At 41.9% G+C, this 27,068-nt stretch overlaps 1 protein-coding gene across 1 annotated transcript in view; it reads left to right on the forward strand.

The window, feature by feature from the left end:
- pard3ba (par-3 family cell polarity regulator beta a) overlaps positions 1-27,068 on the forward strand; it is a 196,539-nt gene that overhangs the window by 107,452 nt on the left and 62,019 nt on the right. Inside the window, exons 18-19 of the mRNA XM_031738444.2 lie at positions 12,658-12,873; positions 13,547-13,754. Coding sequence (XP_031594304.1) covers positions 12,658-12,873; positions 13,547-13,754 — 424 coding nt within the window. The remainder of the gene's footprint in view (positions 1-12,657; positions 12,874-13,546; positions 13,755-27,068) is intronic.

A 27,068-nucleotide genomic window follows, 5' to 3' on the forward strand; every position in this document is an offset into this window, starting at 1 on the left:
AGACAAAAAGGTCGCCAGGAGGTAAATCTAGTCAGTAGGTCAGGCGCTCAGATTGTGTTTGTGTGGCCAAAAAAGGAAGGTTTAATGGTGTGTGCTGTCCTCACTTAAAGACTCTACTGGTTCAACTGAGCTGTTGCACAACCTTCAACACTTCCACAGAGCGAGCTACAGATTGGAGCCACACTGGTAGCCTTCAGGTCTAATGTGTGTCTGGTGGCCATCAAGGGCGGGGGCTACTGGTGGTCTGATCCCCGGCTGGTGGGGCTATCTGTGCGGATATGGAATGCCACGTGAACTAGCGTGAGAGTATAGTCGGGCTCACCTCAATGCACAGTTTGGGCTCTGGAGACAGGATGGACTCTGTTCCAGTCTGGAGTTTCCCTCTGTGAGAGGCGGCAGGCAGGGGTGGGTGTTTTGTATCCCCTGGACTTTCTGCCTATATGTTGAGGTTTTTCCCAGTGGGCGAGGGGGTTGTTTCTCTGTGTCTTTGAGTTTGGGGAAAGGGTCCAAGCTCTCCAGAGTTGAACAAAGAGCTGACCTTGAGATTGATAATGGCTCAGTTTAAATCAGGTTTGGGTTACAGCGGCACTGTGTTTATGTTCAATCTTGTGTCACACTGTAAGAAACTGGCATTTAAATAGAACAATATACACAAGCCCCTCCCACCCCAACACCCATGACTTTTCCTTGATTTATTGAAGCCCTTTTTGTAGCAGTTTAGCCCTTTTTTAAAAAACTGTTTTTTACAAAGTAATAGAAACAGGCTAATAGGTACTTCCAGCTAGACTTAAATCATGGACACTGCGTTTTCTTGGTGAAGCTATTATGTCTCTTGACAACCAGGTGTGATCTGTGAAGCATAGAAAAAATTATGTTTATTGTATCCCTGTTTTCTCTGGCTGCACAAAGGGGCAACCTCCTGAAAACCCCCTGAAAAAAGAAGCCAGTGTTCAAGAGTCAAAAACAACAGTTCCTCTAAGCGCTAGTTAAGGCTCGCTTCCTTAAACGTTCACGTTAAAACATCCACCTTCACGAGATTAAAAAGCATATTTACAGTGTGGTAGAAAATACATTTTTGGCCTCTATGGATACTTTCCCCGTAAAAATGAACTAAATAAAAGTGTTAGGGGTGTGGCCAAGTTGAGTGACGGGTGTCCCAACACAGGCAGTCTGTTGTGGCAGATGGCTGCCTGGTTCTGCCAGAGGTTTCTTCCTGTTTAAAGGGAGTTCTTCCTTCCCGCTCTCGCCAAGTGTTTGCTCATAAGGGGTCATGTGGGTTTTCTCTGTATTACTTAGTCTATTTACCTTACAATATAAAATATAATGTCATTTGGCGCTTTATAAATTAAAATGAATTGAAATGAAACCACTACTTGAAATCATAAAACTGGCACTTACACTATCTGCGTTATTTTGATGCATTTGAAGCATTTTTAGTGGATTATCCGACGAATATTACAACTTGCTGTACCTGAGGTTTGTGCTTCAGTTTTTAAGGTCACTTCCTGGTACTAAAAGTCAACATGGGAGCAGCCAAAATGCTAACATTAAGTCCAAAACCTATGGGTGGAATCACAGTGGATATATCAATCTTTTACACCGTTTAGGGCCCCGCTGTCTGCCAGTGCTGGAGTTCTGTTTGTGTGTGTGTGGGTTGACTGTGTTTTGGATCTGGGTCATACGCTTTACGTAGGTGTTTCACTGTTTTCAATTTAATGCCAAATTCAAGTTTTTCCACAATAATTTAAGACACTTTACAAAAGATCTTTTTGTCTTGATGATGTGTACAACATCTTTATGAAAATGTAATAAAGTTTTCTGTGATTCTGAAAGGTTGCAGGATGCGATTGGTTGTCATTCGGCATATTTAATATGTCTCAGCTAATTCACTCAGGACCATAGTGACTGTCTTGAAGGCTGCCTCCTGCATTAAGGTTAAGTGAATAATTTCGCTGTCTGTAAAGGTCTTTATAAATCTAGCACGCTGGGTGTGTATGTTTGTGTGCATCTCAATGTATGCACCCTCTCGGTTCTGCCTCATTGCCTCAAGTATTTTAACTGGCTGCGTGTTTACAAATGGCACATGTCCCACTCCGCAGAGTTCTCTCCAGCCCTCATCCATACTCTGCCACCCCCGCTGCATCGCTGTAATCCAGTAGAGGTAGGCAGTAATTATGAAATGGCCTTTTAAGTCCCCTCCAGTTATTAAAGCCATTTGTCTAGGTGGAGGCTAAATACAAACAGCCCATATGTCCCCTTTCCCTCATACATCTAAACAACTAAACACAATTACTGCCAGAGCAATGTTTCCATCCAGCTTCATTTTCTGCCTCTGACATAGCTGAATGCATTCAGATAGTGATGGATGGATGCTTAATGATTGAACCGGTCTTTAATTGGAGTGAGTTTTGATAGGCCATACCATGAATTGAATTTTACTTTTACTGGCTGTACAGTCGTATGAAGTCATTTGGTGGGCAGTCAGGTTTGTCAGGTGATATGAAAATAGTTGCCGTGTCACAGTGCCATTCATTTTTAAAGGATGCAGCTGGGGATGTTTTGTATTTATCTTTCTGTCAACAAATCCCATGAAAAAAGTAGCGGGATCAGTTGATTCAAACATGTGGACAAGTTACTGTTGTTTGAATAATGTTCTGTTATAAGTGTATTTAAGTCATGGGTTTGGGGGCTGAATGTCACAGATAAAGGAAAGAAAAGAGAAAAGCTAACACACTGGTATCTACTCTTCAGACCCAAGTGGCAACTTCCAGGGCCAACACAGAAGTGCTTAAACTGTAGTTCCTCGAATGGCCACTGGGGACTACCTACAAAAGCGCAAAAATCCCCAACACCGCAGCAGTAGTACGTTTTTACACTATGCTATAAAACAATTTCCTCACAGTTGTGTTTGTGATGGTGATTCTTTTTTTTAGAATTTATTATTCATGTATGTGACAAATTATATGTTTGCTATTGGGTTAATTGTACCATCAGACATCCCCAAAACTATCAGCACCAGCTTGGTGATTTTTCCAGTATTTTATTTGTTGTTTACTTTGCAGAAGACACGTGGAAGCTGCAAACAAGCTTGCTAGCCTTAGTTGAAAGCTTGGCACTCCAGTCTCATCTGAATTTGATTTTAAACAAACAACAAAAAAAAACCCATAGCTGACCAAAATGCTAACATATCACTGGGCAATGACATTGCCATCTTTTATATACAGTTTGTATTCATACCTCTAACTTGTCGTTGTGGTTTCACGCCAAAAAAGCTTTTAAAGCTCCACGTTCAGTATATCTAATCCGGTGTGAAGCACTTCTTTCATGAGAGACCTTTGTGTGTTACTTTGTGTAGTTTAAACAGCTTAAATCTAAAAACATTCACAGAGATGAGATTGTTAAATATCTGTGGTAATTTAAGAACTTGTTGAATTTAATGGCTTTTACTAAAACTCTAAGAGCGGAAGTAATCTTTCTGTGTCTTGTGACCCTGTTTTTAGTGCTTTTGTTGAATTAGATTCAAGAACCTTCACTGAACAGGGCGACATTGAGATCAGGCTTTCTTTTGCAGGTGTGAGTGGCGGTGAGTGCCATGTGTTTTTATAGCAGAGTGCAGGTCAGGGCTTGTTTTACTGGTCTCCAGAACAACAGCTTCAGGTTTTATTGGCTGATCCTGAGATTGGATACTAGATTGAAACGTGTGTGTGTGTGTGTGTGTGTGTGTGTGTAGTTGTGCCCTACATGTGTGTGTCTTGAAGCGTGTGTTCCCTGTACCCAATTTAAAGAACTACAGTATGGCCAGGAGCAGCAAGCCCCTTTCTTACTAAAGTGTCTCCTTGGCAACTCAACATCACCCATCTCTCTCTCTCTAGTACACACACATGCAGACAGATACACACACACACACACACACACACACACACACACACACACACACACACACACACACACACACACACACAGACCATACAGCCACTGCCACCCCCAGCTGTTTTGATGGAGGGGGCGCTTTCTTGTAACCGTGGCAACCTCTTTGCCAGCCTGCTACAAAGCTGCTTGCTGTAGAGCACATTGTAGTCCAGTTGATAGGTAAGTGTTAAGATTCTGGTGAGACGCTGTGGGGGGTGTTCAGAAGTGTTCCATTGATGTGTGTGTGTGTGTGTGTGTGTGTGTGTGTGTGTGTGTGTGTGTGTGTGTGTGTGTGTGTGTGTGTGTGTGTGTGTGTGTGTGTGTGTGTGTGTGTGTGTGTGTGTGTGTGTGTGTGTGTGTGTTGGCTCGTTTGTGTGGAGTTACTAGAACAATATCTGCTTTAAGCCCCTTTCAGACATGCAGTAGTTTCCCTTAATCTGGCCAGACTGGTTCAGCCATACAGTTATAGTATTTATGCATAACTTTAAGCACATGATTCTGTGTATTAAAAAACATGATTATTCTAGAGAATAACCAAAGTGGAAATAACATGGTAAGATGATGAGCGTTCCTATCTCTTTTAGTCTGGGCCCAAACTACTCCAGCACCTTTACACCTCTGTAAAAAGTCGTGACTTTGGGATATAAAGTCTGAGGCTACGTCCACACGTACATGGGAATTTTTAAAAACTGAGATTTTCCGTTTTCATTTAAAAAAAAAAAAAATCCCATTCATACGTGCAGTTTTTAAAATAACATCTCCGTCCACATGTAAAAAGCAAACGCTGTCAGGAACATGCCAAATTCAAACTGTGTTGAAATGTTAGCCAGTCAGAAGTCTAGAAGCCTGGGAGAGAAAGAGTAAACAGGGTTTTGTGCCCTCACAAAAGCTCAAGTACTTCTGAAAAGTTTTGGTGTTTTTCTGGAAAGGCAGCTAATTTTGTGTTACTTTTCAAGTGCCACTTTCATGTGGCTTCATCATTTCAAATGTTAATAACTAAAGACAGTATTTTGGATTTTGTCTCACTGGCTCTCTTGGCCAGAGTTTATTCAATAAAGAAAGAAACTGAAAATTTTACATTAGTCTGAGTGATTCATAATTGTAAGTCACAGTGCTGTGAAATATGGCTGGTGTAGACTCACAACTCAGGAATGGACAAAATGCATACAGCATACTTAAATTAAATTAAATTTTTTTTTTAATTTATTCAAAACCGACGATGACGTTGGCGTCGGGATTTGGGTTGTGAGAGCTTGTGTATAATGTAGAAGCCACGTCCAAAGTTCACTCCCTCCCTCCCTCCTTTGTAAATGGAGGGACAGTAACTGCGTGTAAAAACTGCAGATAGTAAGATTAACAGCAACAGTATTTTGTCTGTATCCACCATTGTAGAAATTCATCTCATGTAAACAGTAAGGTCTTCTGTCTTCCTTCTCTCACCCCAAACAGTTGTGGCAGATGGCAGATGGCCCCGCCCCTCCCTGAGCCTGGTTCTGTTGGAGGTTTCTTCCTGTTAAAGGGGAGTTCTTCCTTCCCACTGTTGCCAAAATGCTTGTTTTTCTCTGTATGCATTATTGTAGGGTCTACCTTACAATATAAAGCGCCTTGAGGTGACTGTTGTTGTGATTTGGCACTGTATAAATAAAACTGAATTGAATTGAATTAAGGTGGCGCACAGCATGATGTCTAAAAAGGCACACACCTTTGACGTTGCTTGACTAAATCTCAGTTTTCTTCATCCACGTGTAAATGCAAAAACTGAGTTTTTGAAAATCTTCACCCTGGCTGGAGTTTTTAAAAATCTCCGTTTTCAGTGATCCAGAACGCCGTTTACCAGTGGACGAATGGCCCAAATGCATAGAAAAAGCCACGTTTCAAAAATACGTGCGGACGTGCCTGAATAGCTTATCAGCTATGTCTTCCCCATTTTAACTTTAACACCTCTCCCATACGCACAGAGCATACAAGAGACTGTGTGCTTTTTGCTAAAGGAGACACTTTTCCTATATGCTGAGTTTTACTCATTAACATTGTCTCACAAAAATGTTACTAAAATAGAAATTTTTGGGAAGTAGTAATGCCTGTAAAGTCGTTTTTATTTGTCTTTCTGAGTTTATTACATACCTGCAGCCTCAGACATCACAAGAATCCAGCCGTGAGCCTTTCAAAAGCCAGGAAGTTGCCACAACACAGTAACTTCGTTAATTAACACAAATTATCCCAGATTATTGTAGACAATGCAACACATGTGATCAGCATATAATTGTAGGTGAGTTGTCATAAAGTTGAACAGCAGATTTCAGATTATCCAGTTCAGTGAGCTTTTGTACAAATCTCCATACATGCATTCTCACAACAACATATAGGATATGGTTTCTCTAATATACATATTTGTCACAATATAGCTGCTGATATGTAGCAAATACTTAAGTCAAATTGCACAAATAATGCATAATGTCATCCTGGAGCTGTGGCTCGTTCTGCCTGAATAAAGCAGAAAAGCACATTAAACATTAAAATGAAAGTAACTTTCTGTCTCAATTACAGACAGTTGTTACTTTATCACTCTGATGAAGCCAGCAGTCAACATCCACTATAATGATTTGGTGTTAGTCCTAAGATAGAGTGGATTTTATAATACAGTACAGTGAAAAAGATGCCCTTCATTTCTTTATACTCATTTCTAGCGAATTGGCTGCTTTTTCATTCCAGTCCTTGTACCTGATTTTTAGAAGATTTTTTTGTTTGCTTTTTAAGCCACTAAACACTGGCCTAACCAGTGTTGTGTCTACACATAACAGACAACAGGGCAAACAACACATTTTAAATTGTATGTTGAGACATTTTGTTACTAGCAGCCTGTTGCAAAACAACAAAATTTGGTCCCATTTCCTTAGTCTACAAAAGGTAACACTGTTAGAACGGCAAAAAAAAAGAGTATTTTTGAACCAACAAGGCGATTCCTGGATGGCTATTAACTAAAGAACTGACACATCTTGAATGGTGTGCAATATGTCATTAAAAAATTTGAGGAAACTAGACAAAAGGAGGACAGAACAAGTGGCATGCCTTAAAAATGATCTATAGCAGATAAACAGGATCTGAAAGTCTAAATTTGATATTTTTGGTTCAAATTGTTGTCAGCATGTACAAAGGAGGTCAGGAGAGAGGTACAACAGTGAGTGTCTACAGCCTGTAAAACACAGTGGAGGCTGTGTCCTGGTTTCAGCCAGTGGTGCTGGAGATCTTGTCAAAACTGTTGGAACTCTCAATGAAAAAAAGTGCCATCAGATTTTGATCCATGTTGTAGTACCATCTGGAAGCCATCAGATTGGTAACATCTTCATTTTCATCATGACAGTGATCCTAAACACCGAACATCGAAATTATTGAAGCATTGTGGGATCATCTTGACAGAGAACAGAACAAAAGGCAGAAACATCTAAAGAAAAGCTTTGAATGTCTTTACTTTAAGAAATGAGAAGAAAGCTGCCTCACAGAGTTCAGACTGTGATGAAGAATAAAGGTGGTCACACCAAATATTGACTTTAAAGCTTGTTAGAAGTGTACAAACTCTGTTTTTGCATCATATACGGCATTTCCATGTGTGTTTGCACACGATTCATTTAATCACTGCACTTATTTCCCATTTTCCTAACAAAAGATAAAGAAATGAGGGGTTTGGCACAGTGCTGTAGGTAAGACAGGGCGACAGGCTTTAGCATCGTGTGTGGAATATTCACTGCACAGCCTGTAATTTAGAAATTTTCGAGTTCATTTATTCTTGTATTCATTGAGCGAATAATTAAGAGTTTTGTGCCGACCACCTTTATTCCAAACTGATAGATTTTACCCAACTGTGTGAAAAAGCACACATTTACCTGTGTTAGGCTGCAATTAACATTTTGGATTTATTCACACAAAACAAAAAAAACTCCAAAAAAGCCTAACTTTAAATGATTTGACCTCCATGACATCAAATTTCTCAGCAAACTGTATCAATATGTAATGATGGTTGCAGGTGTGTCACGCTCACTTTTAAAATACCTTTTTTTTAAAAGTACAAAGCAGCGTCATGGAGCAGTGTTAGTCCTTTCAGGGCCTGTCAGCACAGCGGGACCCCGAGGCTACGTTCCAGGCAAAGTCTTCACTGCTGTCTGTTCAATACAGACACAACAGCAGTCAGCCTCTGCAGAGTCACAATATACACATCGCATTTGGATGCGTGCGGGTTAGAAATGCGCGCAGGTGGATATTTGCATGCGTGTGTTGATGTGTAAGCACCTACAGCTTGCATGCAGGCGTGGGCTTTATGAGTGGATATTGTTTGTGGACACTTTGGAGTGTTTATGCGTTTAGGGGGGAATGCAAGCACCATTATGCAGAGGTAATTGGCAGGTTCTTTGTTTCAGCTCCCTTTTTTGTTTAGTTTTGTCTTCTTTAAGGATGTTCTCGTACCGCATTTCAAAGGAGTCACTCGTTAATCCCGAGATGAATAAGTAATGTTTACAGCAAACATTGTCGCCGCCGTAAATGACTGTTTAAAGGCTTCTTTTATAACAGTGTAATTGACATTCTTCCCCTGAAAAACATCCTGGATAATTTAATCACACTGTAGATTAGGTTTATGTTATGGTCATCAGCTTTAATGATATCAGCTTTGTTTTTCAGAAATTAGATAAAGTTTTTCAACTGTTAGTTTTGCGGCTCATTTAACTGCGGTAGGCAGGAAACGTGACACATCAAATGTCAGAAATCCAACGTGAAATCATTAAAACAAACCTTTAAAAAAACCAAGAAAACTTGCTGACACATCCTCTGAACCTCAAGGACTCGCAGATCGCCAGTGCCGCGGAGTGATGGGAATCATGTGAGAGGTTCAAATTGATTCAAATGTCCTCCAGCAACAACAGCAACAGCTCGTGTTTGATTGTTGAAAGCAAAAGCACACCGTTGTTTTGTTTTTTGGGCTTTTAAAAAAAAAAAAATCCAGTCAACTAAGTAAAGGATACGGGCTGAAATAAAAGGGAAGTGGATTGTTGTAGGCAGCGAGTTCTCAGTTCCCGCTGATCAAAGTTAAATGACTTGAATAAGAAAAGCAGCGCACACACGTTTCTGGGAAAATTAACTGCTTTGCACACAGGCATTGGGAGGAACGATGCAAACTTTGTTGAGGCAAATTACGAAGGCCGTCGGGTTGCTTTTAGAGATGGCGGACAGAGATTCAGACCACTTTGTTGTTCCAAAACTGTTTAAAGTCCTTTTTTTAAAGATTTGGTTCTGTAATTGGATGTTTTCTATTGAAGTGCAAGTTGTAAATTGCCCCTCCCCTTTTTTCTTTTTTACTTTTTTCTTTTTAACTTGAGTTTGTTTCTGAACAATAATCTAATGATGATTACTCATCCTCTGCACTGATGATTGCACCCAGGCTTTTGCTTCGCCTTCATTAAACATCATCTCTGCTGAGAAAGTTCATCGTGAAGAAAAACCAGAAGTTTGCTGCTCGCTAACAAAGTGAGCGAAAAGTGATGCCAAGCGAAGACGTGACATTACCTCTTGATCTTGGGCGGAGGGGTGCTGCAGCTGTGAAGGGCATTGACTGTCATCCTGGCCCTTTTCTCCTGTTTTTTTGGCTGTTAGGCTGTTTGTCAAATGTGTGCACCAGCTTGAATCAGTGGCAATCAGGCTGACATGATGCGAACGGATCCGTGAGAGCATCTGCTGGCACAGCGGGCAGCGATATGTGATAAACGCTGATTTCACCCTCCATTGGATCGAGCTGGCGATGATAGCCACCTCTCCCCCGCTCATCCATCCTATTAAACCCTCATTATTCATTTACCTCCAGCCTCAACAGCCTGACATGCATGGAATGAGTGCAACTCGCAGCCCCACGCATGCACACAAAAAAAGAAATTGTGCTCATTTCATCTGTGGCGGTCAAGGACGCGCACGCCGCTATCTCACGTAGTCAGTATCATGACTTTCTTCTTCTTTTCTTTTTTTTTTTTAAGGGTTGGAACAAAATTCTCTCATTTAGTGGTAAATACACACCCGCCCACGCGCTCAGACACACACAGTTTCCCTGCATAGTGCGGCAGTGCACTGGCAAGGAGCTTAATTCTATCAGGCTGCAAGCTGGACAGCCGTAATTACATTTGTGACACAAATCCTGCCTCTCAAATTGAGCGTTTTATTCCTGAGCGCCCCCCCAACCCCCCACCTCTCTATTTATAACCCCTTATTCCCCATAAATCCCACTTCCTCTCAGAAAGTCAATTTAGGACTTAAAAGGCAGCAACGCTCTGCTTACTTTTTTCCTCCTCCTTCGACTCCATTGCCGCTTCAGTTTCACTCCCAACACCCCCCACCCTCCCACCCCCTCCTGCTCTGCTTGGAAGCTTTGAAGCCTCTGAAATGACAAAAAATATGTCTTAAGTAGTGAGTGCCATGATGCGAGAAAGTCATCCCTACAGAAGAGTTTCAGAAAGTGAAAACGCTGCTTGCAACCTGCCTGTAACTTCTTTGAAGAGTCGCTGTACTATTGTGATACATCACCTGGGTGGGTTAGTTGCTTTTAGGGGTTGGAAGCAGGCGTCTTTTCAGCCTTCTTCTCGGTCAGCTGTCCCGCAGTTTCCTGCCAGAGCCTGAATGTCACAAGCGTCTTTGACTTAGCACTTTATTCTCAGTGACATTTACTCTTTTCTTCTTTTCCTTACAGCTCTCTGTTTCCTCAAATCTTCAGCATTTTCCCGCTACCTCCTCCTCCTCCTCCTCCTCCCCCGCCTGCTCTCCGATCCCCTTGCTGAATCAGCTGTGGCCTTCATTGCACTCCTGCTCCTCCATCTAGCCCTTTCTTCCTCTCGAGTTGGAGGCCATACCCCGAGTACAGTATGATGGCAGTTCATTTATTCCCCCCTGTCTCTTGCTTATGCATGAGCCTGTCAGTTCCCATAGTACCGCTCCTCACCTGCGCCTGTACCGTTTCACCTCATTCATCGTTTCTTTTCCCCTTCTTTTATGTCGCTCATACGGGACTCCGACTTTCTCCCCATTTCTGTCAAGCCTGTTTTTCACGCTCTCCTCTCCTCTTCCTTTACCTTTCACTCTACATTTCATATACAAGGCTTCATATTTCTCCCTTTAACCGTTCTCAGCTTCATTCCAAAAAGCTCTTATACGTCAACAGAAAAATGTGTGAGAGCTGATACTGATTGATCCACGTGTATATGTGAGACTTTTGCATTTTCAGGCCTTGAGCTAGGCATAGTTTCTAGACAAGTTTATGCATGTGTATGTACGGTTATGCATAATAATGTGAGAAAGTTTTAGGAGGATGATCTTTAAGGTGATGCAATTTGGACTTTAAACTGTTTGTAAGAGCAGGATTTTTTCCTTCCATAAATAATGACTTTAATGCCATGAGTTAAAATTTTAGTCCACATTTTCCATCTTTCATTTGATGTATTCTGGCTTTTATTCTATCAGTCGCCATTGCTGCCGTGTCATTTCTTCAATCAATCTGTTTTCCCAACTAATTTTCTTATTTAGTCGCGCTGGGCTGGAGTCTGTCCCAGCTGACATTGAGTAGGAGGCAGGGTACACCCTGCACAGTCAATCTATTATATATTCCGACTTTCATTCTCATTTTTATGCTACAAATTAAGACTTTTATTCCAGCTATTAAAATTTAATTCCGCAAATTACCATTCCTAGCATTCCTTCGATCCATCCATTTGTCTTAAATGCTTATTCAGTTCATACTTGTGGAGGGTTAGAGCCTATCCCAGCTGACATAGGGGTACACCCTAGACAGGTAGCCAGTCTGTGACACAATCAGATTTTCATTTCATAAATGATGAATTTTATTTAGAGTATTCAAATTTCATTCCATGGATTCAGACTCGATGACTTTTCATGAAAAATATTATTTCTTTCTATGTGTTGTTAGTTTAAGTCTATAAATTCTGAGTTTTGTTACATATTTCACAACTTTCATGCCATACAATGAAGTTTTATTGTGTGTTAGTTGATTTGAATGTTCTCCAGGATTTACATTTAGTCTCTCGTATACATAAAAAGCCTAAAGCATACCGCAAAAAGGCCCGTGTTGTAGTGTTAAGTAGTAAGTAGTTACTGTACTGTATATGGAGGAACCACAAGGTTACTGTGGTTGTTAGTTCAATAATCTTTGATTTTAGTATAATAATAGCAAACTTAGCTTGATTTTAGTCTTATGTTTCATGATAATGAGCTAATTAAGTGTCAACCATTTACAAAAGACCCATTACTGTATTACCTAAATTATAACGCTGCCTGTAGAAGCAACAACACTAATGGATAAATTACAGTCTAAATCCCGGAATTTGCAGTCCCAGCCCCCGCACCAATTCTTACACAAACTGAAGTCAAATTAAATTGTAGCCAGCTCTGAGAGTTTAAAAAGTTTAATGCAGATGCTCTTTAAATAAGGAAATATTATTTGAGGAGATGGGTTCAAGTTTAATGTTTTGCAAGCGGTGGGTTAGCTTATCTTAAAAGCTTATGATCTCAATACAGTCTTTGTGTCAATTTAGCAGTGGCTGCGTCTCTAAATTTAAGCAAAACTCCATCCTCCATCCATCAGCCAGGCTTCTTTTATACTCTTCATTGGATTTCCTCCTCTGTTTTATGTGCTGGAATAGTGGAAAATGGTGAAGTTAGCTTTGGGATGAATTAGTCATGGCGGAGTGTCTTTCTGTCTCACAGAGCCTTCAGATGGAGGAGCACTCGGCCCCACCCTGGGCCTCATGAAGTCCAGCTCCCTGGAGAGCCTGCAGACGGCCATGTCTGAGGCGAAGCAGAGTCACATCCAAGACCACGTGCCCTTTCATCGCCCACGGCCACACATGGTCCGGGGGCGGGGATGCAACCAGAGTTTCCGCATCGCCATTGACAAATCGTATGACGGACCGTCTGAAGACGGTAAGACCCCAGGAGAAAAGCAGACATGTTGAACTGCTACTACCAAAAAATTTTTCCAAAAACAAGGAGCAGACACAACAAAACTGCCCACTGTAAGGAATGTTCCCTTTTAATGCACGACTGGGATTCCTTCCTAGACACTGTACCCATTTAAATGAGAGGCTACGCTGCCAGTGCACATCCTTTAAGCTTTATAACACACTGGCACTCAAAAAAGAGCCAGAGGCCTGCCAAGGTACAGTGCTTAGCCTAAGTACCTTAATGAAATGCTACATGATTTTATCCACTCAGCAATTTGGAAAGAACAACTTTATGTCTTACAGCAGCATATTTTTAATGCTCTAAATTGTGACCACACATACGTGTGGGATGAAGGATGTGTGCGATTAACATATGAGGAAATTAAATCCTGGAGTGTGGACAAAAGTTAAGATTTAAGGGTTTTTTTAGGCACACAGTCAATGCTGCAAAAGATAAAACTAAAAAAAACAACCCTCAAATCTGTGTTCCTGGTGTCTTGCTACACCTGAGGGGCTTGCATAAGAACAAAGCCTGCCTGTAATGCTCGCAGCTATATCTATGAGTACATATTCCAGTGTTGTCTGTGCATCTACTCTGCCCTCTGCCCTCCAACCTCCAACCACTATCCGTGTGAATTGTTTTCCCTCATCAGACGACGACATGTCAGAGCACAGCTCCGGTCACGAAACCCCCGCCAGCAGCTCGTCTCGCCAGGATCTGGATGCAGACGACGGAAAGAAGAAGAAGAAGAAGGACGAAAGGAGGAAGAAGGAGAAGAAGACCAAAGGGAGGAAGAAGTCACTGGATTCTGTGGAGGACACAGAGAAGAAGACCAAAAAGAAAGGATTTGGCATCTTAAGGTAAGGAGATCTTCAGGTCCTAATACTTAACATCCTGAATTGATGTTTAACTAGTTTGTAACTTGTTGGCTTCCCCAGTTGAAAGCTCCCGTCATCAACAAAAATGACTTGACATGGACTTTCTGACAAATAGAACCTAATGAAGATGTAAACATTAGTTGAATATGTACATGAGCCCTGTTGCTGGTCGCTGGCTGACTGTGTGGCTAATTAGCTTTTCGGATAACTTAGCTGTGATAGCTGACTGCAGACGGATTGAATAGCACTCACAAATTAGCTTCTTTCCACTTGAGGCAATAGCTGACACTTTTAAACGAAACATTATCTATTTCCACAATTACAGTTCCAGAGTCAAATAAGGTGCTGACATTAGCGTTATCTCTTCATGCGTGTCCTGGCAGGAGTGAAGCATGTTAATTGGCACGGTGGTAATAAGTGTCCTATAAACGACTGATGGGAACATTAATGGATCCTAGAAGCACAAACCGAGCCAGTGTAATATGCTTTTATTCTGGTTTTCCAATTTTAATTACATTTCTAAGTAATTAAACAGAGACATATTAATTTTTAATTTTTTAATTTTTATTTTATTAACCCATTGCATTAAATTTGGGGAATGTGCTGCCTTTTGTATATACGCTGTTCAAAAAATTAAAGGAACACTTTGAAAACATATCAGATCTCAATGGAAAGAAAGTCATGCTGGGTATCTGCACTGATGGATTGGGTAATGTGTCAGGAATGAAAGGATGCCGCATTGTTTGATGGCAATGAAAACTATCAACCTACAGAGGGCTGAATTCAAAGACACGGCAAAACTCAAAGTGAAAAGATGATGCAGCAGGCTAAGTTTCATTGCAATTTCTTTGCAGCAACTCAAAATGGTGCTCAGTAGTTTGTATGGCCTCCACGTGCTTGTATGCGTGCCTGACAAGGGGCATGGTCCTAATGACACGGCAGATAGTGTACTGGGGGATCTCGGAGCTCCTGGGCGGTCTGACGTAGATCCTAATGGTGTTGGATGGACCGAAACATGTCCCAGAGATGTTCAGTTGGCGTCTATACGGGTCTGTGACTCCCCAGACCATCACTGACACACCACCAAACAGGTTATTCCTACGGGGAGCTTTCACGTCTGGCACATGTGTTCAGGGTGAACCAGCTCTCATCTGTGAAAAGAACAGGGTGTCAGTCAGTGACCTGCTTATTCTGGTATTCTATGGCTAATTCGAGTCAGGCCCCACGGTGCTGGACAGCGAGCAAAGGGACCACTGGAGGACGTCAGGCTCTCAGGCCACTCTCATGAAGTCTGTTTATGATTGTTTGGTCAGAGACATTCACACCAGCGTCCTGCTGGAGGTCATTTTGTCATTTTGTAGCTCTGGCATTGCTCATCCTGTTCCTCCTTGCACAAAGAAGCTGATACTAGTCCTGCTGATGGGCCTTCTACGGCCATGTCCAGCGCTTACAGACTGCAAGTGCCTGTCTCCTGGTTTTTCTTCCACACTCTTGAGACTGTGCTGGGAGACAAAGCAAACCTTCTGACAGTGGCACATATTGATGTGCCATGCTGGGGGAGTTGGACTATCTGTGCAACCTCTGTAGGATGATATGCATCACCTCATGGTACCAGGAGTGACACTGACCCTAGCAAAATGCAAAACTACTGAAAAAAAAACCAGTCAGAAAACATGAGGATGGGAAAAATGTCGTGATCACCAGTTAGCATTAGCCTAACCCTATTTAACTGACCAGATCAATGCATCAGAGGTTTAACTGACTTGATGCTATACTCCCAAAGTTTTAATTAAATATTTTCTCCTTTAAAAGAAAATTGATAGTCAGAACAAACCAGATAACTACTCCTAAACCTCAAGCTTATAGCATCATCTGAAAGCATCATTACTTATTATTCTCTTTAAATTGAGCTGATTTTCATCTGTATTATTTTCTACTAGTCTTTTATTTTTAGGTTTGTCTGCTGGTTAAAACCAGATGTGCATTTTGTAGCTGTGAGGGAAACAGACATCAGGTGCATCCCTCTTGTAAACAGAAGAATCAATGGACAGAAGCAGCACTCTGTCCTACTTTTCCTTGGTTAAGTTTCAACAAATTACCTCTGCGAGCACAGCAGGATTACGGGATCTTGGATATTGGATATGAACACAACCTTCTCAGTAATGGAGGGTATCCATTATTTCTCAATCCAAGCAAAGTCGCACAGTAGCGACCCAAAGCGCTCGTCACCCCCCTTATCAACATGTCCCCATCGTGATTTGCGGTGGTCCAATCCCCCCAGCTGCAATCCTTATCTATTGGCAGTGACACGGTGTGGTCAGTGTATCACTACACTTCCAACACTTGAGATTCAATTAGGCTGTGACGAGAGATAGCGCGAGCTGAGCGTTGGCCTACAGATGGCAGATAAGAATCCAATCGGCCACAGTGTCAAGGGCAGTAATGGAGGAGATGTTCACACGTTGAGCCCGGTAGGGGAGAGTCGAGCCGGGGACGGGAAGGGCAAGATGAAGGACACACATGGAGGAGGTACATGCAAGAACACATGTCAGCTTGTAGTTGAGTGTAAAGCTGAAATCCACTTCGCCTAGAGCTGGATTTACCCAGGGAAAGACAGTTTTGTTACCTATTCTGTGCCACACATTGTGTTTATATGAAGCTCTGCACGTGTGCTGCACAAGGACTCCTCGTTTTACTGTTTGTACTTCTGCATTTGGATCCTCGCTTCTCTCTTCCTGCCTTGTGTATACTCTCCTTCTCTCTCTGCCTTTACTTGCCAATTTTCACTCTGATTATGAATGGCTTATTTTTATTTCTCACAGTTCAAGTTCAGGTGTGTCAGTAAAATGCATCTGTCATTGGGCGCACACATCTTGCTATATCCACGCTCTTCTTTTCCCCCCTAATTTAACACAGTAGTCAGAAACAATCATGACCAGCCTGCTGCTCGTCTCTTGCACAGACTTGGACTCCTCTTCCACCCCAACAATAGCCTGACTATTGTAAAAGCTTCCAGATTGTCGCGCCGCACACTCGCCCCTCTCTCTCGCGCTCTCCCTGGCCTTTATCCGTCCAGCTTGATTGTTATTGAACTTGAAATATGACTTAATTAGCTGGAGTATTGCACTGTTCAATCTGATTGCAGCTCTCAAATGTTATTTTACTCCAATGGCAGCATTAGGAAAAGGGCAAATTATAAACATATGACCTCAATTTACCTCGGCAATGAAAGTGTGCACAACAACAGCTAGCACGACAAATGCTGGAAGCTGGCCCCGTCCTTCCTTTGTTGTGGAAACATTTATTTTTTCAAGGTTCATACATGATCCTCATGGTATTGTTTCATGGCCTTGCATTTAAAAGCCTAGATGTTGTTATTTTACATGAGTGCAGCAGTTTGCCTTAAGAAACGTGTTTGTTTAAGTTAAAAAAATGTAATTACATCATTTGATAAAACGGTGAATATCCTATTGGAAAAGTCAATGTAGTGTTTATTGAATCTAAATGCACAAGGTGATAAGTTGGTCAGCCAAGCAGGAGCCGTTCCTGTTTAACCCATTAACACCTAGTGTATCATATTTCATACATACAGTTTTTGTGTGTTTTTGAGACGTCGACATCATCAGTGTGGTTTATTTTTCCACCATGAAGAACCAAAATAAGATGCACAATCCATTTTTAGCAGTAGATTACCAAAAATGCCAGATGTAGCAAATATGATACCAATTAAAAATAAAATATTCAAATTAATATTGGTTTGTTTTTTTGTTTAATTTGTCAAAAAGTTAAATAAACACTCCATTTCCCAAAAATTTGAATTTTATTTCGAGTTTCAGGTTTTAAAGAGGGCTTAAAATTATTTTTTGTAAAAATTGTTTCTCGAGATGCTTTCAATGTAACATTTGATGCATTGGATTTGTTCAGCACATTAATCGAGTCACTGAGCGCGACTCAGTGGGAATGCTCCTTAACTCACCATATAATACTATCATGACACATACGATAACACATGATATCAAAATTAGTGTAACTTAGGATAAAAATGCACCTAAAAAGGTAAAAAACTGTAATTATGGATTCATTCACTTCATTGTGCTTTGAGTGTGTATGTGTGTATTATTATTCAAATTTAATAGTCCAGTTATTCAATTAAGTAGGCGCTGATTTATTTCCCTCCTCTGTTTGCCAATCCCCTTGTGAATTTCTCTTTTTCCCCCTAAAGGTTCATTAATTTTCATTCATTTTACTGTAGACTCATTCATTTGATAAGCACCACCGCAGGGAGTTGTAAAATAGTGACTCCGTTAAGTCAGATTGGCGGGGGAATCTATTAAACACCTGCATGTATATATTTCCACCAATTGCTGTGAATTTGGTGGAACTCATATTTTGTACCATTATTTGACAAAAAATAGTCACGATTTAGCATACGGTGGTCCCAATATCCGATTTTCTCTTTATAGCTGTCATGGTAAGAGAAATTCAAGCTATTATTGTGATATTTAGAGTAAATCTGGGGGGGAAAATACCAATTATGCTACTGGTTAATTTAATTTCTAACTTTTTTCTTATATATTTAATATGTATTACAAGTGCATGGCACATGCAAGGTCTCTAACTGTACAACAGCATACAAACAGAACAATTATGCAGATATTTTAGTAATTATTTGAGCATTATAGTCGCCACAGCAGCAACAAAGTTTTTTTGTGTGTGTACAGTAAGCCGGGCCCGCTCTACCTGCCGGTTGTGATTTGATTTGAATCTCGGGGACTGCTGTGAAATCGACTTTGTAATGACATTGCTTCCTGATTTCTATTTCACTGTCAAATAGTCCAAACTGATTTGGACGTTTGCCAGTTTTTTTGACGGGTGGGGGGGTTAAAACAGAACTCCCATCGAATTAAACAAAGTGCCAAAAAAGACACATCGTCTTAAGGTTAAAGATGGAAGAGTGCGTTCTGCTCCCTGTATGTGTCCCTCCTGTTCTGGGCTCAGATGCGGCTTCTCCTCTTTTTCATCACCGTGCTCACAAAGCCCCATTCGCGTCTTTTCTCCCTGATTGCTAAATAAGCCAAGACAAATGGCAGTGCCCTTCAGACCTTCCTCAGTAGCGCTTGACTGCTCGTCTTGTCTGTATTCAGCAGACGGCAGTGAAGTCTTTGCCCAGGACGTAGCCTCGGGGGCCGTGCTGCTGACAGACCGCGGAAAGACTAACACTAGGCTGCTCTTATGTTTTCTCTCAACGTCGCCGCCATATCTGCAGAACAAGACAGGTTAGCCTGGTCAGGAGTTTCAGATGTCCTTATCAGAAAAGGGATATTTATCTTCCACTTTTGGACTGTAATAAAACCTGCCAACAATATTATTCTTATCTTAAAGTAAAAGCTAGAGCTCCCTCCTGCACCATTCCCAAAAGTGATATTTTTACAAGTTTCTCAGCCTTGGAAAGTTGCTGAGGGCGTTTATTCTTGTGTGTACAGCTTGAACTGCTTGAGCTCAGACCCGGTCTTGTTTTCATGGAAGGATTAGACATGTTATGGTTTTATCCAGCACGACTTAATCAGGAGGTCAGGGTTGTGTGCAACGCTCCCCGTTTCACTCCCAAGTGACATTCGGTCTGCACTGAAATGTGGATTTGTGTTTATACACAGATTCATGCAACTCCATCAGCTTGAGTGTTCATCACACCAGTCACCGGGTGTGTCATTGCTCAACTCCGCTGCCGGCCCTGCTGGGCACTGACACACGCCGTCTGTTTCGTGTCCCGTCAGTCACTCAATCAGGATCAATGTGGAGCTGTCGCTATCAGCACGTCTCTTGCCGCCACCGCGCGCAAACACCCCTCAACCCATTTAAGGGACATGAAAGTCGACGCTCTGATCTGCTGTTTACAAATCCCACGTACGGCATCGTACAGTATATCCTCTCCCCCGCTCCTCTGTTTGCGGCGCAAGAGAAATCCGACAGTGACGCAAGCCAATTAGCTCCGTCCGTTCCGCTCTTATCCTATCGCGGAGCAGCAGAATGTGCGGGGTGGAAAAGGTAGTCACTGGTGGGCTGTGCTCTGCAAAACCAAAGTCTCGTTGTCAAACTGAAGGAGCTCGACGCTTGATGATTTCTGATGGATTACTGCTCTTATAAGTGTGCCTCTCTTCCTCCTCCTTCTCCTCCTCCTCGTTCCTTGAGCCTTTGCTCTTCCAATTTTAGTTTCCCGATGAGCCTTCTCTCCTAAGATTGTCCTCAAATGTCCTTTCTTTGTTCTGTTTTGCTTCACTTAGCTGTCTATGGTTGAGTATCTCTTTCCCAGTTCATTTCTCTCTGTCCTTGACTGAACTATTGATTTAACTAAGCAACACTGGATAAAATTAGCTTCCGAGTCCTCCGTGGATTCACTCGAGTTTCTAATTTTCTATTATCAAGTGTGCTAATGACTAGTGCGAGGTCCAAGAAACCTCCTGCCAGTTAAACAGAGGCAGGGCGTGTTATTCCTTTACTGTGAGGTTTCTGTGGACTGTTATTTTTTTCTGTGCCCGCTCTGGTATGAATGGTTGTCACTGCCCCTCTGTTTATTTGAAAGAAACCAGAAAAGTAAGGTCGACCATCGGTGCTAAATAATAGCAATGTGGAGTACTGAAAGAGGCCACAACAGTGCCGCAGTGACTTTAAACACCAAGTGACCTTAAGATCAGCAGGAAGGGAAAGGAATCTTGAATAGGCTGTACTTGTCAGCCGTGTTGGTAGGCATATCAAAATCCCTCTGACATGTTTGTGTGGGTGCCTCATAGCAGTGACTCTAAGCTGTGATGGGGTAAATCGGAGGTGCATTACCTAATCCCATCGATGGGTTAATGCACTGCAGGTGGATTTCTTTGATCCAGCATCTCATATGGCATTTAAGGGCTGTTAGCTGCGCTGATACAGAAAGGAGTCGGCAAGACAGTATTTATTAATGTTAGTATTCCCTTTTGTAAAATATGCATAAGGCCATATATTTTGCTCACAGGATATCTCTTGTGGATAAGCATTATCACTCCCTCTATTCATCTCTTTATCTTTCCATAAATAATGTATGCAAAACCACAAATCACTTTCTTTGCACACTTGACAGGCGTGGAACACGTAGCTTTGGCTTACTAATCAGGGCTGCCTTAAATACACGTTCCTAGGGAATGTAAAGCCTTGCAGAGTATATTCTCCCTGCTGTATACTTTGAGCAAAGGTTGGCTGAATTAAAATGAGAGAGTGCAACCGTGCAAAGCTGAGGGCTCGCATTATTATTAAATCCTTTATTTAAACAGGTAATCTCATTGAAATCAGGGTGTGCTGTTTTTAAGGGAGACCTTTGCAAAGACAACATGAGAATGGACATTTTGAAATTCAGGAAAATCTTATGCAGGAGTGATGTTGATGCATAAAATCCTCAAATAAAATAAGAGAATGTAGTTTTCAAACTTTTGTAACTAATCCTATTTGTATGCAGCAAAGTATTTGAACCCAGTTGTAGAGTAAATAAGAGGTGCAGCTAGTGTTAGAACGTCCTGTGACTTGGCATCGTAAGTACTATATTTAAATCTTAACAAGGCAGCAGAGGTAATTAGGTAATTGTTAAATGAAAGCCTTATAAACAAACATCAAGCAGCACTGCTCCCCTATGTTTGTTTAAGAGGACCATCTGAAATTTTCATATAAGATACAGTGGTTGGTAATAAAATGCAGCTCCCTGTAGTAAATGGAATAAAGAATATTCAAGGTGGAGGGGGAAGCATATGTATAAATAGCATTACCATCAAGAAAGCACTCAGATTTCTGAGTGTGTTTTACATGGGTCTTAAAAGTGAGTAAATAATTCTGAATTATTTATAATAATCAATAGTTTTTATTTTATGACCATGAAGATTTCGAAGGAGGCAGGATACTCTTAGGTCACCTGGTGAATAGCATCCCCTTATGTTTCTTTACCAGAGGCCAGAGAACAAGCGTACTGCTTTGATAAGTGAAATGCAGATGCTGGAAAGATGATAGTACCTCAAATAACCATTTATTAAAGCCAAGGTATGCAGAAGAGCATCTCCACATTTCTGCACAACACGTGCAACGACTACACCAGGTGTCACTCACAGCTAGACGGCTTCAGGCTGATAGGAAGGTGACCATATTTCAATTTACCATTTGTTACAATCAAAGTATGCAGAAGAGCGTCTTTGAACGCATCCAACCTTGAAGCAGGTGGGCTACAGCAGCAGAAGACCACACTGAATGATACTCTTGTCAGTAAAGAGCGGCAAACTACAATTCACACAGGCTCACCAAATCGTCTCAAACTGGTTTCTTGAACATGGCAGTGTGGTCACAAATGGCCTCGGCAGTCACCAGATCTCAATCCAATCACAATCCAGCAGGTTATGTGGAGGAACATGGTGGATGTGCAACCACAAATCTGCAGCAACTGTGTAATGCTGCCATCCCACCGCAGACCAAAATCTCTGACGGAAACCTTTGAAAACATCTTTGAGATCTATCAGGAAGATTCTGATGGAATCATTTAATAGATTGTTTATCTAGTCAAGCATAGCATTTACAGTGGCGTAGCATAAGCTGCTAAATCAAATGCTTTGCATAGGTTGTGAGGGGCTATGCGAAGCACACATAACGCAGCTGTTATTGTGCTGTGACTTAATCAAAAGCCCAACTGCTCTGATTAAAACTGTTTGGGAATTTACTGGGGACTTAAGGATTTTTACTAGGCAGGACAATTTTGATATGGGTTTCGAATATTTTCATTTCTGGTGTTGGTACGTTTATGATAGGGAGGTATATGCAAATCTTTGCAATTTTACCTGATGCAAGTTGTGCACTGTGATTAATTCAAAGCTGCAGTGAAGGAAAGAAAATCAGTCCTTTTATTTGCTGTGAGCTTTAGCTGTTAATGGTGAGTAGAACAACCTGGAATTTACTCTGTGGCATTAGTATTTGGATATATGTTGGCCTTGTCATTTTGTTTCTTGTGTGTCAAATGTCCAAGTTTATTATACTCAGTCCCAGATATTAAAACCAGCATGGTTCTTAAAGCTACATGCTATTACATTAAAATGCTGTTGACAACAACCAGTGAATCACCCTTCATAGAGGAAAAAGCAGTCCTAAAATGACAGCTATTTCATTTTTCTTGTCATAATTCAGAATTGTGCTCAATTTGCTTCCGGTAAGACTCCAGTCGCCCTACATATAAAAAGCTGCCAAGTACTTTTTACCGTTGTTGAAAATGAGCTTTCTCGCAGCAGAAGCAGCTTCCTGTACTTGGTACTGAGGCACAATTCTAATTTACAACTTTGCCATGGAAGCAAACAAATGCGGACACTATCACTGTCGGCAGCCGGCGGGAAAACAAATTAACTTTTTTCCCTCCATTTCTACCCTCCATTCAGCACGATGGGCAGCTTTTCCTGAAATGATGTGCAGGTTTATTGGTGTTGATGCGAGCTGTCAGTCAAATATCAGAGGGACGGGAAATTGACAGTGGAGATGATGAGGAAATCCTCATGCATATATATCAGCTGATAAAGGGGGCAGTCGCGACGCGCCTCCGCCATTCCTTCCCGCCGTTCTCCTCGCTCCCTTTTTCTGTCGGTACAACGCTTCCCCTTGACTCGCCTTCCCCTTGAAATCTCCCCTTCTCTTCTCACACGAAAAGCTTTTTATGTTTCTTGTTTTTCATGGCCCGGCTACACCTGCCTCCAACCAGAGCGTTTTGGCTCAGAACCGCTCTCTCTCCCTCTCTTATTTACAGCTCTGGTGTTGGGCGGGGAGGGGAGGGGTGAGGCGAGGATGCCGACTCACTCCTCTGCAGCTTGACCGTGAAGGAGCTCCAGTGGAGCAGTTGAGGAATTAATTACTTTATTTATAGGCTTCTGAACAACTTGTTTACCTCCAGATTTTCCCTGGGAAGTTTGGAGGCCACCGGGTGTATACTCTTTTATTCAGATAAGTTTTTTTTTATTATTATTGTTGTTCATTAGTAAGTTACACCCGATGTTACATAAGAAGCAATCTTCAGAGAACTAATTACTCTGTAATGTTCTCTGCAGTTCTGCCAGCCAATAGAGTTGCTGTCACTGTTTTCAAATAGCTGTGTTCTCATTAGGAGTGAAGCCCTATTTTTCTTTTTTCTTTCTTACGACTGGTAAAGTCTGAGTGAGTCATCCGGCTCAGGAACACAATACCCACATTTGTTCAGAGAAATATTGGCCACACGGTAATTACAAAATGAGACAGTGAGACGAGGCTTCCATTTGCGTTGATCGTTTTCACGATCTATCAGTCCCCGTCGAGTTATGACATTTGAATTGACCCCGAGGGACGGGCCTTTCGAAGCACAGACACATTCGTATCATCCAGACGGCTCAGCGGCATTTCACCAGCCAGCTGCCCATCACTCACCGGCCAATTAAAGGTCTCAATGAGGCCACAGGAAACGGTCACGACCAATTAGCATGTGATCTTACCAACTCCTGGACGTACATGCGCTCAAAGCATCGGGCGCCAGGAAGTGATTACACCTCCACTGGCGGTTATGTCCTCTCCAGCCATGCCATGTGTGATGGATGGACTTCCTCTGTCATTTAATGTGCTAATGACAGACACATTCAAGAACACACAAGCGCACACACTCCCTCTTTACTTGAGGGTTTCCTTATTCCCCGCTACCGTGTATCTCCCACTAAAATACACTCAGAGCACGACCTCTGCTTTGCACACCAAGAAGGTTAAGTGTTTCTTGTATGAGGATGTGTGGAGGGCCGGAGGAGCCAGTAGCCTAACCTTTCTCAGTCTGCCAGTGGCTCTCATGTGGAGCCACGGTGACCTAGCCTTTTTTATTTTTTTTTCTTCCAAGCCTGCAGCTGGAAAATGTGAAGAATTTCTATGAATCACAAAGTTTACAGGTAGTTTCCAGTAGTATTAAAACAGATTTTTCACTTTGCTCCAGGTTTAAAGCATCCGAAACTTTTCAAAATGAGTTTAAATCTATGTATGTGTGTGTTCTTCTGTTGCCTAGGTCAGTAAAAGCCAGGTTTCAGACCACTGGCCAAATAGAGTGCTTTTGTAGATATTCATCTAAATCTATCACCCTGTCAGAAGCTTTGTCTTCTTTACGCACTATGGTGAAGCAGAAACTTAAGACATACTGTTTGTTTTTGCAGTTTTAAGCATTTGAAACATTCCTAAGAGATTCTGGTCCATGTTGACATCATAGCATCACACAGTTGCGGGGATGGCACCTGGTGTGGTCCTCTGCTGCTGGAGCATATCTGCTACAAGGTTTGATATATTCAGAGGTGCTCTTCTGCGTACCTTGGTTGCAATGAGTGGCTCTTTGAGTTACATTTTCGATTTAAGTCACTTAAATCACCTTTCTTCCCCATTCTGATGCTTGGTTTGAACTACAACATCCACAGTTATGATCTTAAAAATGACTCTACCTGTTAAAATAATCCACAGAACTTTAAACCAAGAACATGAAAGGAAAAAAAGCCATCGCGCTAGAAAAGAAAGCTAAGTGATATGGTTAGTTCTTATTTGTAGTTTGGGTGAACTGACCATCTAAACCAGTGATTCTAGTCAGATTAAGTGCAGTATTATGCAAACTAAGCAAGATAAAGGCTTTGTGATCGTGTATGCTAATGTGCCTGGCTTTCATTATCTTAATCTGTTTATATCTCATTGCATGTGTGCGTGCATCCATGCATGCGTGTGTGTGATGTGTACAACAAAGAGTGGAGAGGTCAGTGCACTGGCTGAATTTACTGCCCAGTATGAAAATGAGGCATATAGCCCAGTGGTCTTGTTAAATATTAATGGTTTCCCTGACAGAAGTGGGGAGCGAAATAAAAGACAAATTGCTGGGGGGGACAGATTTTATGTGGAATTGCTAAAATATGCCACATATCAGAATGCAAACAATTAAAGGGAAGCCCATATTTCACCAGACAGCCCCTGGACGGCGCAGCACTCCAGCACTTTACACTCCATCTCCTCTGTTTGCTCTCCCTTTATCCTTTTCCCTTTTACTTTTGCTTGCATCCCTTCTCACTCTTTTTTTCTTTCTTTTCTTCTTCATCTCCATCTTTTTCTTGTACAACCCTTCCCTTCTCAGTCCTTTCCCATTTCCTTCTATCCTAGCACCTTCTTCCCTCCCTCTCTTCATCACTTATTGTCTGACTGAAGCATCAGTGCTTGAAGGACCGGCCAGGCGTTGATTAAGACAAGCTTTCCATATGCTTTCTGCTCCCTTGAGAGCAACTTGCTGTGCGTTCATACCTGCCTGCCTCGATCCTCTCTCCTTTAGGTGTTAAATTAGTCTCATTTGAAGAGGAAATTCGGCGGCTCCTCCTCTTCTTACGTTACAGCTTGTTGACTACACCGTAGTTTCTTTTACATTGCGAAGTTGCAAAACGTTCTCACGCGAGACTCACTTTACTGGCTTGCTTTTGGTCTGTAAGTGCTAGTGAGCTTTTATTCTCCTTTGCTACATGCTGTGCCCTTCCTCACTCCATGATCTTTGAATTATCTTTTGCTGTGATGCTCAGCTAAAGTACTTTAAAGAACTGAATATTAAGATAGCTTATACCCTCTACTTGTATCTTCCTCCCTACATTATTAATGCCTTCTAAATGAAGCTGTTTTAACTACGATTAGCACTTGGGTGGATCTAGCTGCAGATTCATCCCACTCCTATCGGCGCTTGTATCCGGCATCAATGGAAGCTGATTTGGGCCAAATTGCTGGTGTACTGTGCAGGGCATATGGAGGGAAAGTCAGATAAATAGATTTAATTATGCCCAGTGGGGAAAGCTCATGGCCTGCTGGCTGTTTTCATTATCGAGCAAAGGTGGGACTCTCTTCAGAGAGGCCAGGATTGGCTGGCCTAGCTGTCTGCCAAAAGCCAGCTTCCAGCGGCCTGACGTGACCTCGTCGTTGGACAGCAGTTCACTTGTAGCCTGATCCTCACTTCCACAAGGAAACCACACCAATTTTAAAGAGCACTTGTTGTCTATTTTTTGCCCTCGGTGCTATTCTGTCTATTGGAAGCCTGAAATATTTTCCGACGGGTCTCACTGTTAAGCAGCGCCGCGTCGCCAGAACAGGAGAAGAAAGCACCGTGTTACATCACGGCTCTCTATAGTGTTAATCTCTCCCTCTCTCTCTTCCCATCTCTCCTGTTTCTCTCTCTCTCTCCGTCTGCTTCTCAGTTTGTTTCTCTTTCACTCGCCTCATATCTTTCCCCTCCTTTACTTT

This window comes from Oreochromis aureus, linkage group 23 (assembly GCF_013358895.1).
Source record: "Oreochromis aureus strain Israel breed Guangdong linkage group 23, ZZ_aureus, whole genome shotgun sequence".
NCBI classification, from domain to species: domain Eukaryota; kingdom Metazoa; phylum Chordata; class Actinopteri; order Cichliformes; family Cichlidae; genus Oreochromis; species Oreochromis aureus.